This window comes from Schistocerca americana, chromosome 1, assembly GCF_021461395.2.
Source record: "Schistocerca americana isolate TAMUIC-IGC-003095 chromosome 1, iqSchAmer2.1, whole genome shotgun sequence".
NCBI classification, from domain to species: Eukaryota; Metazoa; Arthropoda; class Insecta; order Orthoptera; family Acrididae; genus Schistocerca; species Schistocerca americana.
This window is the reverse complement of record NC_060119.1, coordinates 479,671,739-479,684,660: the sequence shown is the minus strand read 5'-3', so window position 1 is coordinate 479,684,660 and position 12,922 is coordinate 479,671,739. Positions and strand designations below refer to the sequence as shown.

The 12,922-nt window shown below is 42.5% G+C and overlaps 1 protein-coding gene across 1 annotated transcript in view; it reads right to left on the bottom strand.

Annotated features, from left to right (window-relative positions):
* The window catches only part of LOC124565314, a 313,140-nt gene extending 300,564 nt beyond the window's left edge, over positions 1–12,576 (bottom strand). The window contains exon 1 of the mRNA XM_047131016.1: positions 12,394–12,576. Coding sequence (XP_046986972.1) covers positions 12,394–12,576 — 183 coding nt within the window. The remainder of the gene's footprint in view (positions 1–12,393) is intronic.
* Positions 12,577–12,922: the final 346 nt, after the last annotated feature.

Genomic DNA, 12,922 nt, shown 5'->3' with positions numbered 1-12,922 from the left:
CCAGATCGTGTACGATCCAATCAACGAATTGTAGTGCGCGTTATGACTTTGCTGTTGCCATACTGGTTGAGACTGAAGGAAATCATGACTGTCTGAAAAGTGACCTTTTTCTGATGAGGTGACATTTCATTTGAAAGGTGTTGTCAACAGTCACAATGTTCGGAACTGGGGAGTCGGAGAATCCCCACGCTGCGTTTGACACCGTCAGAGACAGCCCTAAGCTGAAAGTGTGGTGCGATATTTGCACAATAAAATCATACTACCGTTTTAGGGTTTCGTACGTCAATCGGTAAAAATGGAAGTCATATAAGATTACATCGTTGTCTGTCCGCCCGTCCGTCCGTCTGTATGTCTCTCTGCCTGTCTGTCCGACTGCTAAAAACCCTTTTTTTCAAGAGCGTTGACGTAGAAACACGACATTTGGCAAGAAGCAAGGTTGCACAGTACCAGGAAAGCAAAAATTCAAAAAATTATATTACACGAAAGAAATATTGCTTTTGTCATTCGGTATTGGAATTCAGACTTGAAATTAAAACATTTTTGTAAGCCTAGGAATCCCTGGGTCTGAAATCTTGCCAGTATCGATGTCGATAACAAGCAAAAATCGTCGAGATTATCGATTCCCGGGATGAATAAACTGTCTATACACGTAATTAAGTTTGTACGGAACCCTCGGTACGCGACTTCTACTGGCACCTGTCCAGGTTTTTTCTTCAGTGAAACGACCATTACAACTAATACCCGTCTTGATACGTTGCAGTTATTTGTTGTGCTACAGATTCAGGATACCCCGGACTTAATTTTCCTACAAGATAGTGCGCCATCTCATAGCAGGTTAGATGTTCGTTCCTACTTTCATACAGCATTTCCGGGAAGATGGAACAGGCGTAGTGTTCCCATCAACTGGCCTCTGCCATCACATTACATAACACTACTAGCTTTCTTCCTTTAGGGTTGTGTTAAACAGGACCAGGTTAACAAGACGCCACTGAACGACATTTCAGCATTATGGCGCAGAATTATTGCCGTCATAGCCTCCATCCCTGAAGAAATATTGACCAACACCGGGGTGGAAATGGTATATCGGCTAAATATCCTTCGGGCAACGAAAGGAGTACGCTTAGAAATTTATTAATTGTATATATGTATGTATGTGTGTGTGTGTGTGTGTGTGTGTGTGTGTGTGTGTGTGTGTGTATGTGTACTCAAAAACTTGGATATATTACCCAAACTTCAAGATAAAAGATATTTGTCAGTGTATCATATTTTCTCTCTCATGTATGTTTGTAATATGCGAAAGACTTCTTGAACACCCTATATACATAAAAAACGCGAACATGCATGGCGCAATATTCTACCACAGCGCCTGGACACTTTTTACCTAAAGTTGTCCTTCGCTTATAAGAAGCTGATGATTAATTTGGTACTTGTGGTGTCGAAGAAGTCAATCGTTTAAGCGACTCGTTATAAGTGTTTGCGTCTTCGCCTGAAACCAGGAATACCGTCATGTATCGGAACATGCAGATTACAGACGTCAACCGAATTACACGGCAGAAGTAATGCCACCAAAATACACAACTGTTTGCCAGCCAGCTGGTGTTTATTTTTATCGCCAAGTTAAAAACCATTTCGAGGCTTCAAGACGGCAATCTGTTTCTGGAAGCCTAGTGGGAATTTCTCAACCGTGTGATGCAATAATTATCTATAACCATTATTCATAATCAACTTCCAGCGCCGACTTTTCAAGCAGTGTTATCGTATTTGTCGTATCCATCAAAATATAAACCAAGTCTGTTTTCCTCCGAATATTCTGAAGGAGCGATGTAGTGGCGCCAAGATTGCTACATTAGATGGTCTTTGTGCTGCGAATTATTTGCTTTGAATGTTTATACGACAGTTACTAACCATCTCATTATTAGAAGGGAAGTCATGACGTATAAAAGAGTTGGTGAAAGAGCCACTGTAAAGCTACGCGATTAGATTTTTAATTCTTTAGCAATCAAAGTCGCTTGAGAAGTTTATTTGCTTACCTTATTATTATTCCTTATTGATTTACTTATCTTAACTCACCTATTCGGCTCAGTTTGGAAACGGACAAAAATACGAATAAATATAACCCAAAGATTCCATCTGAGAATCTAACACAAGTTCTCTGCTCCGCAGCCAGACTCTATGGACTCTAGGGTATCAGCGCTTTCATAGAACAACGTTTACCTTACTGGTACATAAGGGCAGATGTAAAAGTGTTTTTGTCTATTTCTAGGAAAGCAACTTTCGATTATTCATCGATCCAGTCTATTTTCAATCGATTGCACGCCTTCAACTTTAGGGATGGGTTTCTCAAAAACTAGGTGCTGTTGAGCCGAAATTTCTTACGGTCCTTCATTTTAGGCTACGCGGAAGCGATCTGCAAATGTGAGCCGAATCGGTTGGCCGTGTCGGAGGCGTTGCCCTTGTGAGCTGTCGAAGCACGAATCACGAGCTGCCGTCACAGGTACGCTTCCGCCAGCATCTGCTCTTCAGAGCACTTGCCTGCGGAAGGTAAAGATCCCAGGTTAGAGCCCCGGTCTGGCATACGATATTAATCTGACAGGAAGTTTCATTTCAGCGCTACAGAGAAAAAATTCATTCGGGATTGATGATATAATATGCCTCACACAGTACAAAAAAAATTAAAAAATGTAATGCCACAATTGGCTAAACGAGATGTTTAGCTGATTGACGGAAAATCGCTTCTACATGTGTATGAGAAATCTCTAATGAATAAAACCCCCGCGTTCCACGTTCCAGAGGCGAGCGGACGCCTGTGATTGAATAGCATTTGCAACTAGCAGAATTTTTCTTCCACATTCAGTAGTTTCGATGATCATGTTTTTTGTAGTTTACACACTTTCTTTTTATATTACAACAATGTAACATCTTGGTCACTCACTCCGCCCCTTCTGTCGTCGGTACTCTTTCTTACCGTCGTCAAAGAACTTAATGACGTTAAGAGCAAACTTTCTCGCTTTTCCGTGAATGCATTTCCCTTGGTGATCCTCTCTGAGTTTATACTGTGGAACGCAAAGACACAGCGCTTTGGGAGTGAAGCGACTGTATTGCTTTATGTATTAAGCTCTTTTCCTGCAATGCCCGTAACTAGACGTTGCTTTTTTAGATAATAACTGTATGTCACATACCTGTTGGTGTATGTACGATTAATTGAAGCATTTCAAAACGCAGAGGTAACTTCGAAAATAAATGATCCTTAGCCAAATTTCAGTCACAAAGACGACCTCAAATATAAGAAAAATTACAATAAAAATCTGAAAATGCTTCAGGATCATAAATGTTAGTGAATTCGTATGACAGGAGTGTTGCTAGTTAAAAAACTCTAAAACAGATCAAAATATTTTTCACACCTTCTGTTTACTAAAATAAGTCAATATGCAATTGTTAATTAATCCAAACAACACATTTCGTGAAGTCTGTGCGCCACAACATGTAACTTTTTAAAGTTAGGCATTTTTGTGTGACACAGTGAAATATCATTTCACAAATTTTCGTAATTTTTTGGTTTTCTGTCGTTCCTTTGTTGCTTCAAAAGTCACGGAAGGGTGTTTCGTCTTTGCAACTAAATGAAAGGCAATTTGTCTTTTGCCACACACGTTTCCATTCTATTATTTACACAAGCCTCTTCAGTGGCGATTTCCAATGTTGTTAATTCATGTGTGTCATCTTGGAGATGTCTTTACTCGATATCCTTATTCCAGATGACCGCATTTATTTCAACACTCCACTTGCACTTCTCACTGCGTATTGAATGTATGTATATTTCCTCTGTGTTGACGCGTTAACATATACGAAATATTAAAATATATGGCATGTTTTCCCTCTGTCAAACTGCAAAGCAAATGCCCTCACCTTCTTCCAGCTATGCTTCTTTCTCTTTTCATGGTTGAGTCACGTCGCTTTCTTTTCTTCTGTCTTCATCAACTGTGTTCTGTCACGTTCCTTTTTCTCCGCATCTACGACCACTGCTCTTGCGTACTGCTGTTAGGAGAGAGTGACTGATGGCCCTAATCCTGTCAGACTAAATAAATCGATAAATAAATAAACAAAATAATGGAGAAATTCCTATACTGCTTCTTCTTTGAACGACATTCTCGGAATTTTAATAGTAAAAAACTCCGTGATGCACAGCGTCCCTTCCGTAGCGCCTGGTTCTGGAGTTCCTCGCGCTAACTGAACAGGACTGTGACGAAGTGCGCCACTTTGGATCTTCTCTATTTCCTCTATTAATCACACCTTGTAAGTGTTCCAGAAATAGGAGCCATACTCATGAAGCAACCGAAAGTGTGTTGTGTAAGCCACTTCTTTTGTGAATGACTTACATTTCCAAGGGATTCTTTCGATGACTGTTATCGTGGCATCTGCTGATCCTACAACTGATTGTATGTAGTCGTTCCGTCGTTATGCATCAGATCATTTATACAGACGGCGAACACGAAATCTGCCGACAAAATTTGGGAAACTGATAGGTGATATTTTCTGAGTATTTCATTATAAGAGGGTCGTGGTCGTCTGTGGGTCGTTACAGAGTAGTAATTTAATTACAATATATTTGGTTTATTATCCTACTTCCATTTATTTCTGTGAAAATTCTTTTCATCAGTGAAAAAAACCCATAATATGCACTCACCGAAACATGCAACACAAAAGACAACATAATGCCACAGACTTCAGACGAAACACACCTGAGACAGACTGGAGCAGTACTGAATGCAGCAAGACTGGGAACGAAGAGTGAGTTGGACATTACTGTTGTCAACAATAAATATGAGTAGTGAGTGGAACAATTTTATTTCCGAAGAAGACACACTGCGCGTATCGTCGATATTTGCACTGTTGAGTAGATATTTTCAGTGGAATGCAACTGCAAGAATAACTGCGGGTAAGAATTCAAATAAAATGCAACTACCCCATAATGAGCCATCAAATGTATTCGCAGTTGCGAATATGGGCAACTGTCAGCTGTACAATGGAATGACAACAACGAAAATTTCTTCCGGACCGGGACTCGAACCCGGACTTTCTGGTTATCGCGAGCGGTGAATTTACCTTTTTTTTCTTTTTCTTCATTTTGTTCGGTATTGCTCGTTGAGTTTGGTCCGGGCGGACGTCACAAGACATCTGTTCAAGTTGATCGTTGATTCCTTTAGTCAGTTTTTTATTACAGAGGGCGAGCAGCCCTCTGACCGAAGACGCTCAGCTACTGTGCCGGCACACCATTAGGCTACCTGAGCAGGCTCCAGAGGCAGACCCATACTTCCATATGTCTACAGCCATGTGTCTACAACCTGCATTCGTACATTCATTATGTATACAGTGTAGCCCATTGATAGTGACCGGGCCAAATATCTCACGAAATCAGCATCAAACGAAAAAACTACATAGAACGAAACTCGTTTAGCTTGAAGGGGGAAACCAGATGGCGCTATGGTTGGCCCGCTAGATGGCGTTGCCATAGGTAAAACGGATATCAACTGCGTTTTTTTAAATAGGAACCCCCATTTTATTACATATTCGTGTAGTACGTAAATAAATATGAATGTTTTAGTTGGACCACTTTTTTCGCTTTGTGATAGATGGCGCTGTAATAGTCACAGACGTGTAAGTACGTGGTATCACGTAACATTCCGCTAGTGCGGACGATATTTGGTTTGTGATACATTACCCGTGTTAAAACTGACCGTTTACCAATTGCGGAAAAGGTCGATATCGTGTTGATGTATGGCTATTGTGATCAAAATGCCCAACAGGCGTGTGCTACGTATGCTGCTCGGTATCCTGGACGACATCATCCAAGTGTCCGGACCGTTCGCCAGATAGTTACGTTATTTAAGGAAACAGGAAGTGTTCAGCCACACGTGAAACGTCAACCACGACCTGCAACAAATGATGATGCCCAAGTAGGAGTTTTAGCTGCTGTCGTGGCTAATCCGCACATCAGTAGCCGACAAATTGTGCGAGAATCGGGAATCTCAAAAACGTCGGTGTTGAGAATGCTACATCAACATCGATTGCACCCGTACGATATTTCTATGCACCAGGAATTGCATGGCGACGACTTTGAACGTCGTGTACAGTTCTGCCACTGGGCACAAGACAAATTACGGGACGATGACAGATTTTTTGCACGCGTTCTATTTAGCGACGAAGCGTCATTCACCAACAGCGGTAACGTAAATCGGCATAATACGCACTATTGGGCAACGGAAAACCCACGATGGCTGCGACAGGCGGAACATCAGCGACCTTGGCGGGTTAATGTATGGTGCGGCATTATGGGAGGAAGGATAATTGGCCCCATTTCATCGATGGCAATCTAAATGGTGCAATGTATGCTGATTTCCTACGTAATGTTCTACCGATGTCACTACAAGATGTTTCACTGCATGACAGAATGGCGGTGTACTTCCAACATGATGGATGTCCGGCACATACCTCGCGTGCTGTTGAAGCGGTATTGAATAGCATATTTCATGACAGGTGGATTGGTCGTCGAAGCCCCATACCACGGCCCGCACGTTCACCGGATCTGACATCCCCGGATTTGTTTCTGTGGGAAAAGTTGAAGGATATTTGCTATCGCGATCCACCGACAACGCCTGACAACATGCATCAGCGCACTGTCAATGCATGTGCGAACATTACGGAAGGCGAACTACTCGCTGTTGAGAGGAATGTCGCTACACGTATTTCCAAATGCATTGAGGTTGACAGACATCAATTTCGGCATTTATTGCATTAATGTGGTATTTACAGGTAATCACGCTGTAATAGCATGCGTTCTCAGAAATGATAAGTTCACAAAGGTACGTGTATCACATTGCAACAACCGAAATAAAATGTTCAAACGTACCTACGTTCTGTATTTTAATTTAAAAAACCTACCTGTTACCAACTGTTCGGCTAAAATTGTGAGCCATATCTTTGTGACTATTACAGCGCCATCTATCACAAAGCGAAAAAACTGGTCCAACTAAAACATTCATATTTCTTTACGTACTACACGAATATGTAACAAAAAATGGGGTTTCCTATTTAAAAAAACGCAGTTGATATCCGTTTGACCTATGGCAGCGCCATCTAGCGGGCCAGCCATAGTGCCATCTGGTTTCCCCCTTCAAGTTAGATAAGTTTCGTGTTTGTAGTTTCTTCGTTTGACGTTTGCTTCGCAAGATATTTGGACCGGTCACGATCAATGGACCACCCAGTATTCCCGTGCAGGGGAGAAATTTTTATTAAAAGTCGCTTGCCCGGTGTCGGCGTATAAATACGATACTGCACTGCATGTCCGAAGGAACTGCATCGTAATTCTACATAACACAGGCACTGCAATACGATACTTGAAAACAACTCTTTCCTAATATAAATCAAGGGTGTTCTAACTGGCGACTGTTCAGCCATCTTTCGAAGTAAGGCATAGGTAAATGTTATGCATCAGTGCAATCAAAAGAATGGCACACAGAGGTGACAGAGGTCACGAGGCACCGCCTACTATCGTGTCGGACCTCCTTTTGTCCGGCGTAGTGCAGCATCTCGACGTAGTTTGGACTCGACAAATCGCTGGAAGTCCCCTGCAGAAATACCGAGCAATAGCAATGTTGCCTCTACAGCCGTCCACAATTGCGAAAGTACAGGGCTATTACAAATGATTCAAATGATTGAAGCTATTTCATAAATTCACTGTAGCTCCATTCATGGACATATGGTCACGACACACAACAGATACGTAGAAAAACTCATAAAGTTTTGTTCGGCTGAAGCCGCACGTCAGGTTTCTGCCGCCAGAGCGCTCGAGAGGGCAGTGAGACAAAATGGCGACAGGAGCCGAGAAAGCGTATGTCGTGCTTGAAATGCACTCACATCAGTCAGTCATAACAGTGCAACGACACTTCAGGACGAAGTTCAACAAAGATCCACCAACTGCTAACTCCATTCGGCGATGGTATGCGCAGTTTAAAGCTTCTGGATGCCTCTGTAAGGGCAAATCAACGGGTCGGCCTGCAGTGAGCGAAGAAACGGTTGAACGCGTGCGGGCAAGTTTCACGCGTAGCCCGCGGAAGTCGACGAATAAAGCAAGCAGGGAGCTAAACGTACCCCAGCCGACGGTTTGGAAAATCTTACGGACAAGGCTAAAGCAGAAGCCTTACCGTTTACAGTTGCTACAAGCCCTGACACCCGATGACAAAGTCAAACGCTTTGAATTTTTGGCGCAGTTGCAACAGCTCATGGAAGAGGATGCGTTCAGTGCAAAACTTGTTTTCAGTGATGAAGCAACATTTTTTCTTAATGGTGAAGTGAACAGACACAATGTGCGAATCTGGGCGGTAGAGAATCCTCACGCATTCGTGCAGCAAATTCGCAATTCACCAAAAGTTAACGTGTTTTGTGCAATCTCACGGTTTAAAGTTCACGGCCCCTTTTTCTTCTGCGAAAAAAACGTTACAGGACACGTGTATCTGGACATGCTAGAAAATTGGCTCATGCCACAACTGGAGACCGACAGCGCCGACTTCATCTTTCAACAGGATGGTGCTCCACCGCACTTCCATCATGATGTTCGGCATTTCTTAAACAGGAGATTGGAAAACCGATGGATCGGTCGTGGTGGAGATCATGATCAGCAATTCATGTCATGGCCTCCACACTCTCCCGACTTAACCCCATGCGATTTCTTTCTGTGGGGTTATGTGAAAGATTCAATGTTTAAACCTCCTCTACCAAGAAACGTGCCAGAACTGCCAGCTCACATCAACGATGCTTTCGAACTCATTGATGGGGACATGCTGCGCCGAGTGTGGGAGGAACTTGATTATCGGCTTGATGTCTGCCGAATCACTAAAGGGGCACACATCGAACATTTGTGAATGCCTAAAAAAACTTTTTGAGTTTTTGTATGTGTGGCAAAGCATTGTGAAAATATCTCAAATAGTAAAGTTATTGTAGAGCTGTGAAATCGCTTCAATCATTTGTAATAACCCTGTATTACTGGTGCAAGATTTTGTGAACGAATTGACCTCTCGATTATGTCATATGTCGGCCGATCTGGGTGGCCAGATCATTCGCTTGAATTCTCCAGTATTTTCTTAAAACCACGCACGAGCAGTTGTTTGGGAACATGAAATCCATGTATGGTTGCAAATGGTCTCCACGTAGACAAATATAACCATTTCCAGTCAATGATCGATCCAGTTGGACTGGAGGACCCAGCCCATTGCATCCAAACACAGCCCACACCATAATGGAGCCACCGCCAGCTTGCACAGTGGCTTGTTGACAACTTGGATCTTATCTGACCTGGCCACGACTTTCCAGTCGTCTAGGGTCCAACCGATATCGTCACGAGCCCCGAAGAGGCGCTGCAGGCGATGACGTGCTGTTAGCAAAGGCATAATCTGCTGCTTTAGCACATTAATACCAAAGTTCGCTGCACTGCTCTAACGGAATCTTTCATTGTACGTCCCACATTCATTTCTTCGCTTATGTCACGCACTGTTGCTTGTCTACTAGCACTGACAACCCTACGCAAACGCCACTGCTCTCGGATGTTAAGTGAAGGCCGTCGGACACTGTGTTGTCCGTGATGAGAGGTAATGCCTGAAATGTGGTATTTTCAGCATACTCCTGACACTGTGGATGTCGGAAAATGGAATTCCCTAACGATTTCCGAAATGGAATTTCCCATGTGTCTAGCTCCGACTACGATTCCGCATTCAAAATGTTTTAAGTCCCGTCCTGCGGCCAAAATCACGTTGGAAGCTTTTCACGTGAATCGCCATTCTACAGCTGACAGCTCCTCCAATGTACTAGGAATGGCGATTAACACTGAAACAACCAGTTTTTGGTTACATAGGTTTTTTTTCACTCCTGTTTAAACTGACTGTTGAAACCACTCATCATAACCGCTTTCTGAAATAACCTATTTTTGGTTTTTATTTCTACTATTTTCTGGAATAACTGATTAAATCGAACAAAGTTTTAAAATGTTTGAGTCTCTCAGTTTCAAGATACATAGAGTCAAAATGTTAAATATGCAAATAAATGAAAAATTTGTCTGTCCGCGGATCGCTGCTTTCCTCGAAATGTGATAAGTAGCTGAAACTACAAAAAATCGCCAATATTCTCCTATTGATTCTCAGTGTTTGAAACTCTGCTCAAAAATCGTGTTATAGTCGGGGATCATACTACTATTTGGGCTACACGAATAGTCAGTGCTAAAGGATGGAAACTGAGACTGAAGAACTCTGTTTTTCGTGTTAATTAGTCTGTTGTCAAGAGCTACGAGCATATAGTGGCATATTATGTAGATATAGACAGTAGATCAGCTACTTTCTATTTTTATTGTATACTGTGAATGAACTGTTGTTAAGTTTTTAATTTATTACTGTTACCAGAATTTGCTTTCTTGTTTTATTATACCATGGTAATGGCAGACACGTCCTTAACGTTTTAAAGCAAATGAAGCATTGCATTTCATTGCTGCTTCACTTAGTAAAAGTATTTCCAGACTAGGGTTGGTACCACCCTGCAGGACAAAGGACGTCTGACGACAGCGAGCAACTACCGTACAGACCAGATTGGGGCAGTATTGCACACTGTGCGTACACACGTACCTTAAACCACGACACACGGCAACAGAAACATTATTGTCTCGACAATGGCATACGAACTCTTATGCCATGTGTTTATTACTCATTCCTGTCGGCATTGTTATTAAAACAATACTGACCGCTTTTCCTACTTCCTATAATAACGTAACATTCCAAACCAATGCAAATTTTACAGATAAAAAATACTTCTTTTTTTAAAAAAGGTTTGTTAAAAAACAAAAACTTTTACTACTGTTTCTATGGCTAATTGATATTTCTGTTTTTTACTCGGTTATTGATAAAAAATGAAAACGAACTGTTATAAACGAGACCAAACAAATACCCAAATATACTGGTTACTCAGAACTAAAATATCGGTATCGGTTTTAACCGGTCGGTTTTTCCCATTCCTACACTGCTCTGCTTTTCTATACCTTGTGTACGCGATACTAGCGCCGTCTGTATTCGTGCATAGCCATCCTATAACTTTCATCGTCTCAGTGTAATATAAGTTTCTCATACTTCCCCAAGGGCTTGACAATGACAACTATGTTTACTTTATTAGAACAATTTCAGAAATGAGAAGCAACAATGAGATGGGTGCTGGAACTAATAACTGAAGTAAGAGAAAAGAAAACAAAACTTCTGGCCAGTTACATCGTTTCGGGAATGTCTTCTGGAAACGTTCAGATACTACCTAATCACATTCGAGTGCAAGATTAACATCACGGAAGTTGATTCGAGAACAACTGATATCGAACAAGGAAACTGCAGAGGAGGAAACCCATATCATCAGAATGTACTGCAGATTGTAATGCAATGCAGGAAAGAGTTATATGCCATTATGAAATTGATGTTAGCAACACGCGATGTGTCAACACAAAAACGAATAGTCGGTTTTTTAGTTAGGCCTACTGAGGAAGTGATAAAGTCTTGTACCCTAGATTTACGTACGAGATGAATCTTATAAAGAATCAGATTGCATGCAACAATTTAGCTTGAGAAATCAAATTTACTACCTTCTTTTTGCAAAGCGCTGGGTAACGTTAATCAGGCAAGCAGATAATACCTAAAGACATGTCACATTTACAGAGGTTGGAGGGCTCTTTGAAGGCATTATGCAAAGGAAGCAATTGAGTATTTATGTCAAGGGCGTACTCGGAGAGGGGCACTGGCGGACAACGGCCTGTAAAAAAAGAAAAAAAAAAAAAAAAAAACCTGTGCAAACGTAACTCTCATCCCTGCTTGCCCCACCGGCAGATGTATCAATTTAGTATCAGTCTGAAGATAGCCAAAGCATGTAACGGACTTGAGCAACAGCAAGTGTACCCCGAGCCATTTGTCGAGAATTCTCGTAACTGTTTCGCCGAAGGTCGCTTTGCAGTAGAAAATTCCAAATGGCAGTGAGTTCTAAAAGCTTTCAGTAGTCTTGCATCAATCTACAACGGTGTTTCATCGCATTACCAGCCAATGTAAAAAAGCTACAAAACTGTGATGCAGAAATTTACGAACGTCAGCGGGGTGATAGTAAAATCATATGTTCAGATCTCATGCCAGCTATAACGACAGTCAAATACGTTATCGTGGTAGGTCTCTACTATAAAGTGGGAGCATTGTTATGATGAACAAATACAGTTTTTCAGGAGATTTGCACTTCTACTTTGTGTGAATGTGTGCTCGGTTCTGCCGCCCCTGCCCATGACTCAGGTCCCGGGTACGCCCTCGAAATCTACTGGCCGTGTGCGGAGCGCCTCACCTGAGCAGCAGGGGCCGGTGCGAGCGCAGCGCAGCCCGCCGTCGCACTGCCTTCCGGCGCGCGCGGCCGCTTCCTCGCCCACCTGCCGGCGCTCAGCCGTAGTTCTCGCTGGTGCCAGAGGGGCGCTTGCGTCGCCTGACTCGACCGTGTCAACAATACCCCTAACATTTGGCTCTTTCTCATACCGATTGTTTTTTTAATAAAACGATATTGAGCAATACTGTTGGACTGTAATGTCATGTCGAAGGTTTACAGGGTTACCCAAGACCCTACACTAAGCTTGCCATCACTTTACTCCTCGAGTCACCGCTCCTACATGGGACTCCCCAAAGCGGATTTCGTAAACCGATTTCCCAGTACTGCTTCTGGGTGGTCATGTAAAAACTTCAAAATCGTGCCGGCCGTGTGGCCGAGCGGTTCTAGGCGCTACAGATCCAAAAAATAAAGTCGATAGTTGCCAACCGCAACGTGGAATGAGTATAATATCTTTGAGTAGGAGGATCTTTGATGGTTAAGAGAGCCGGGCGCG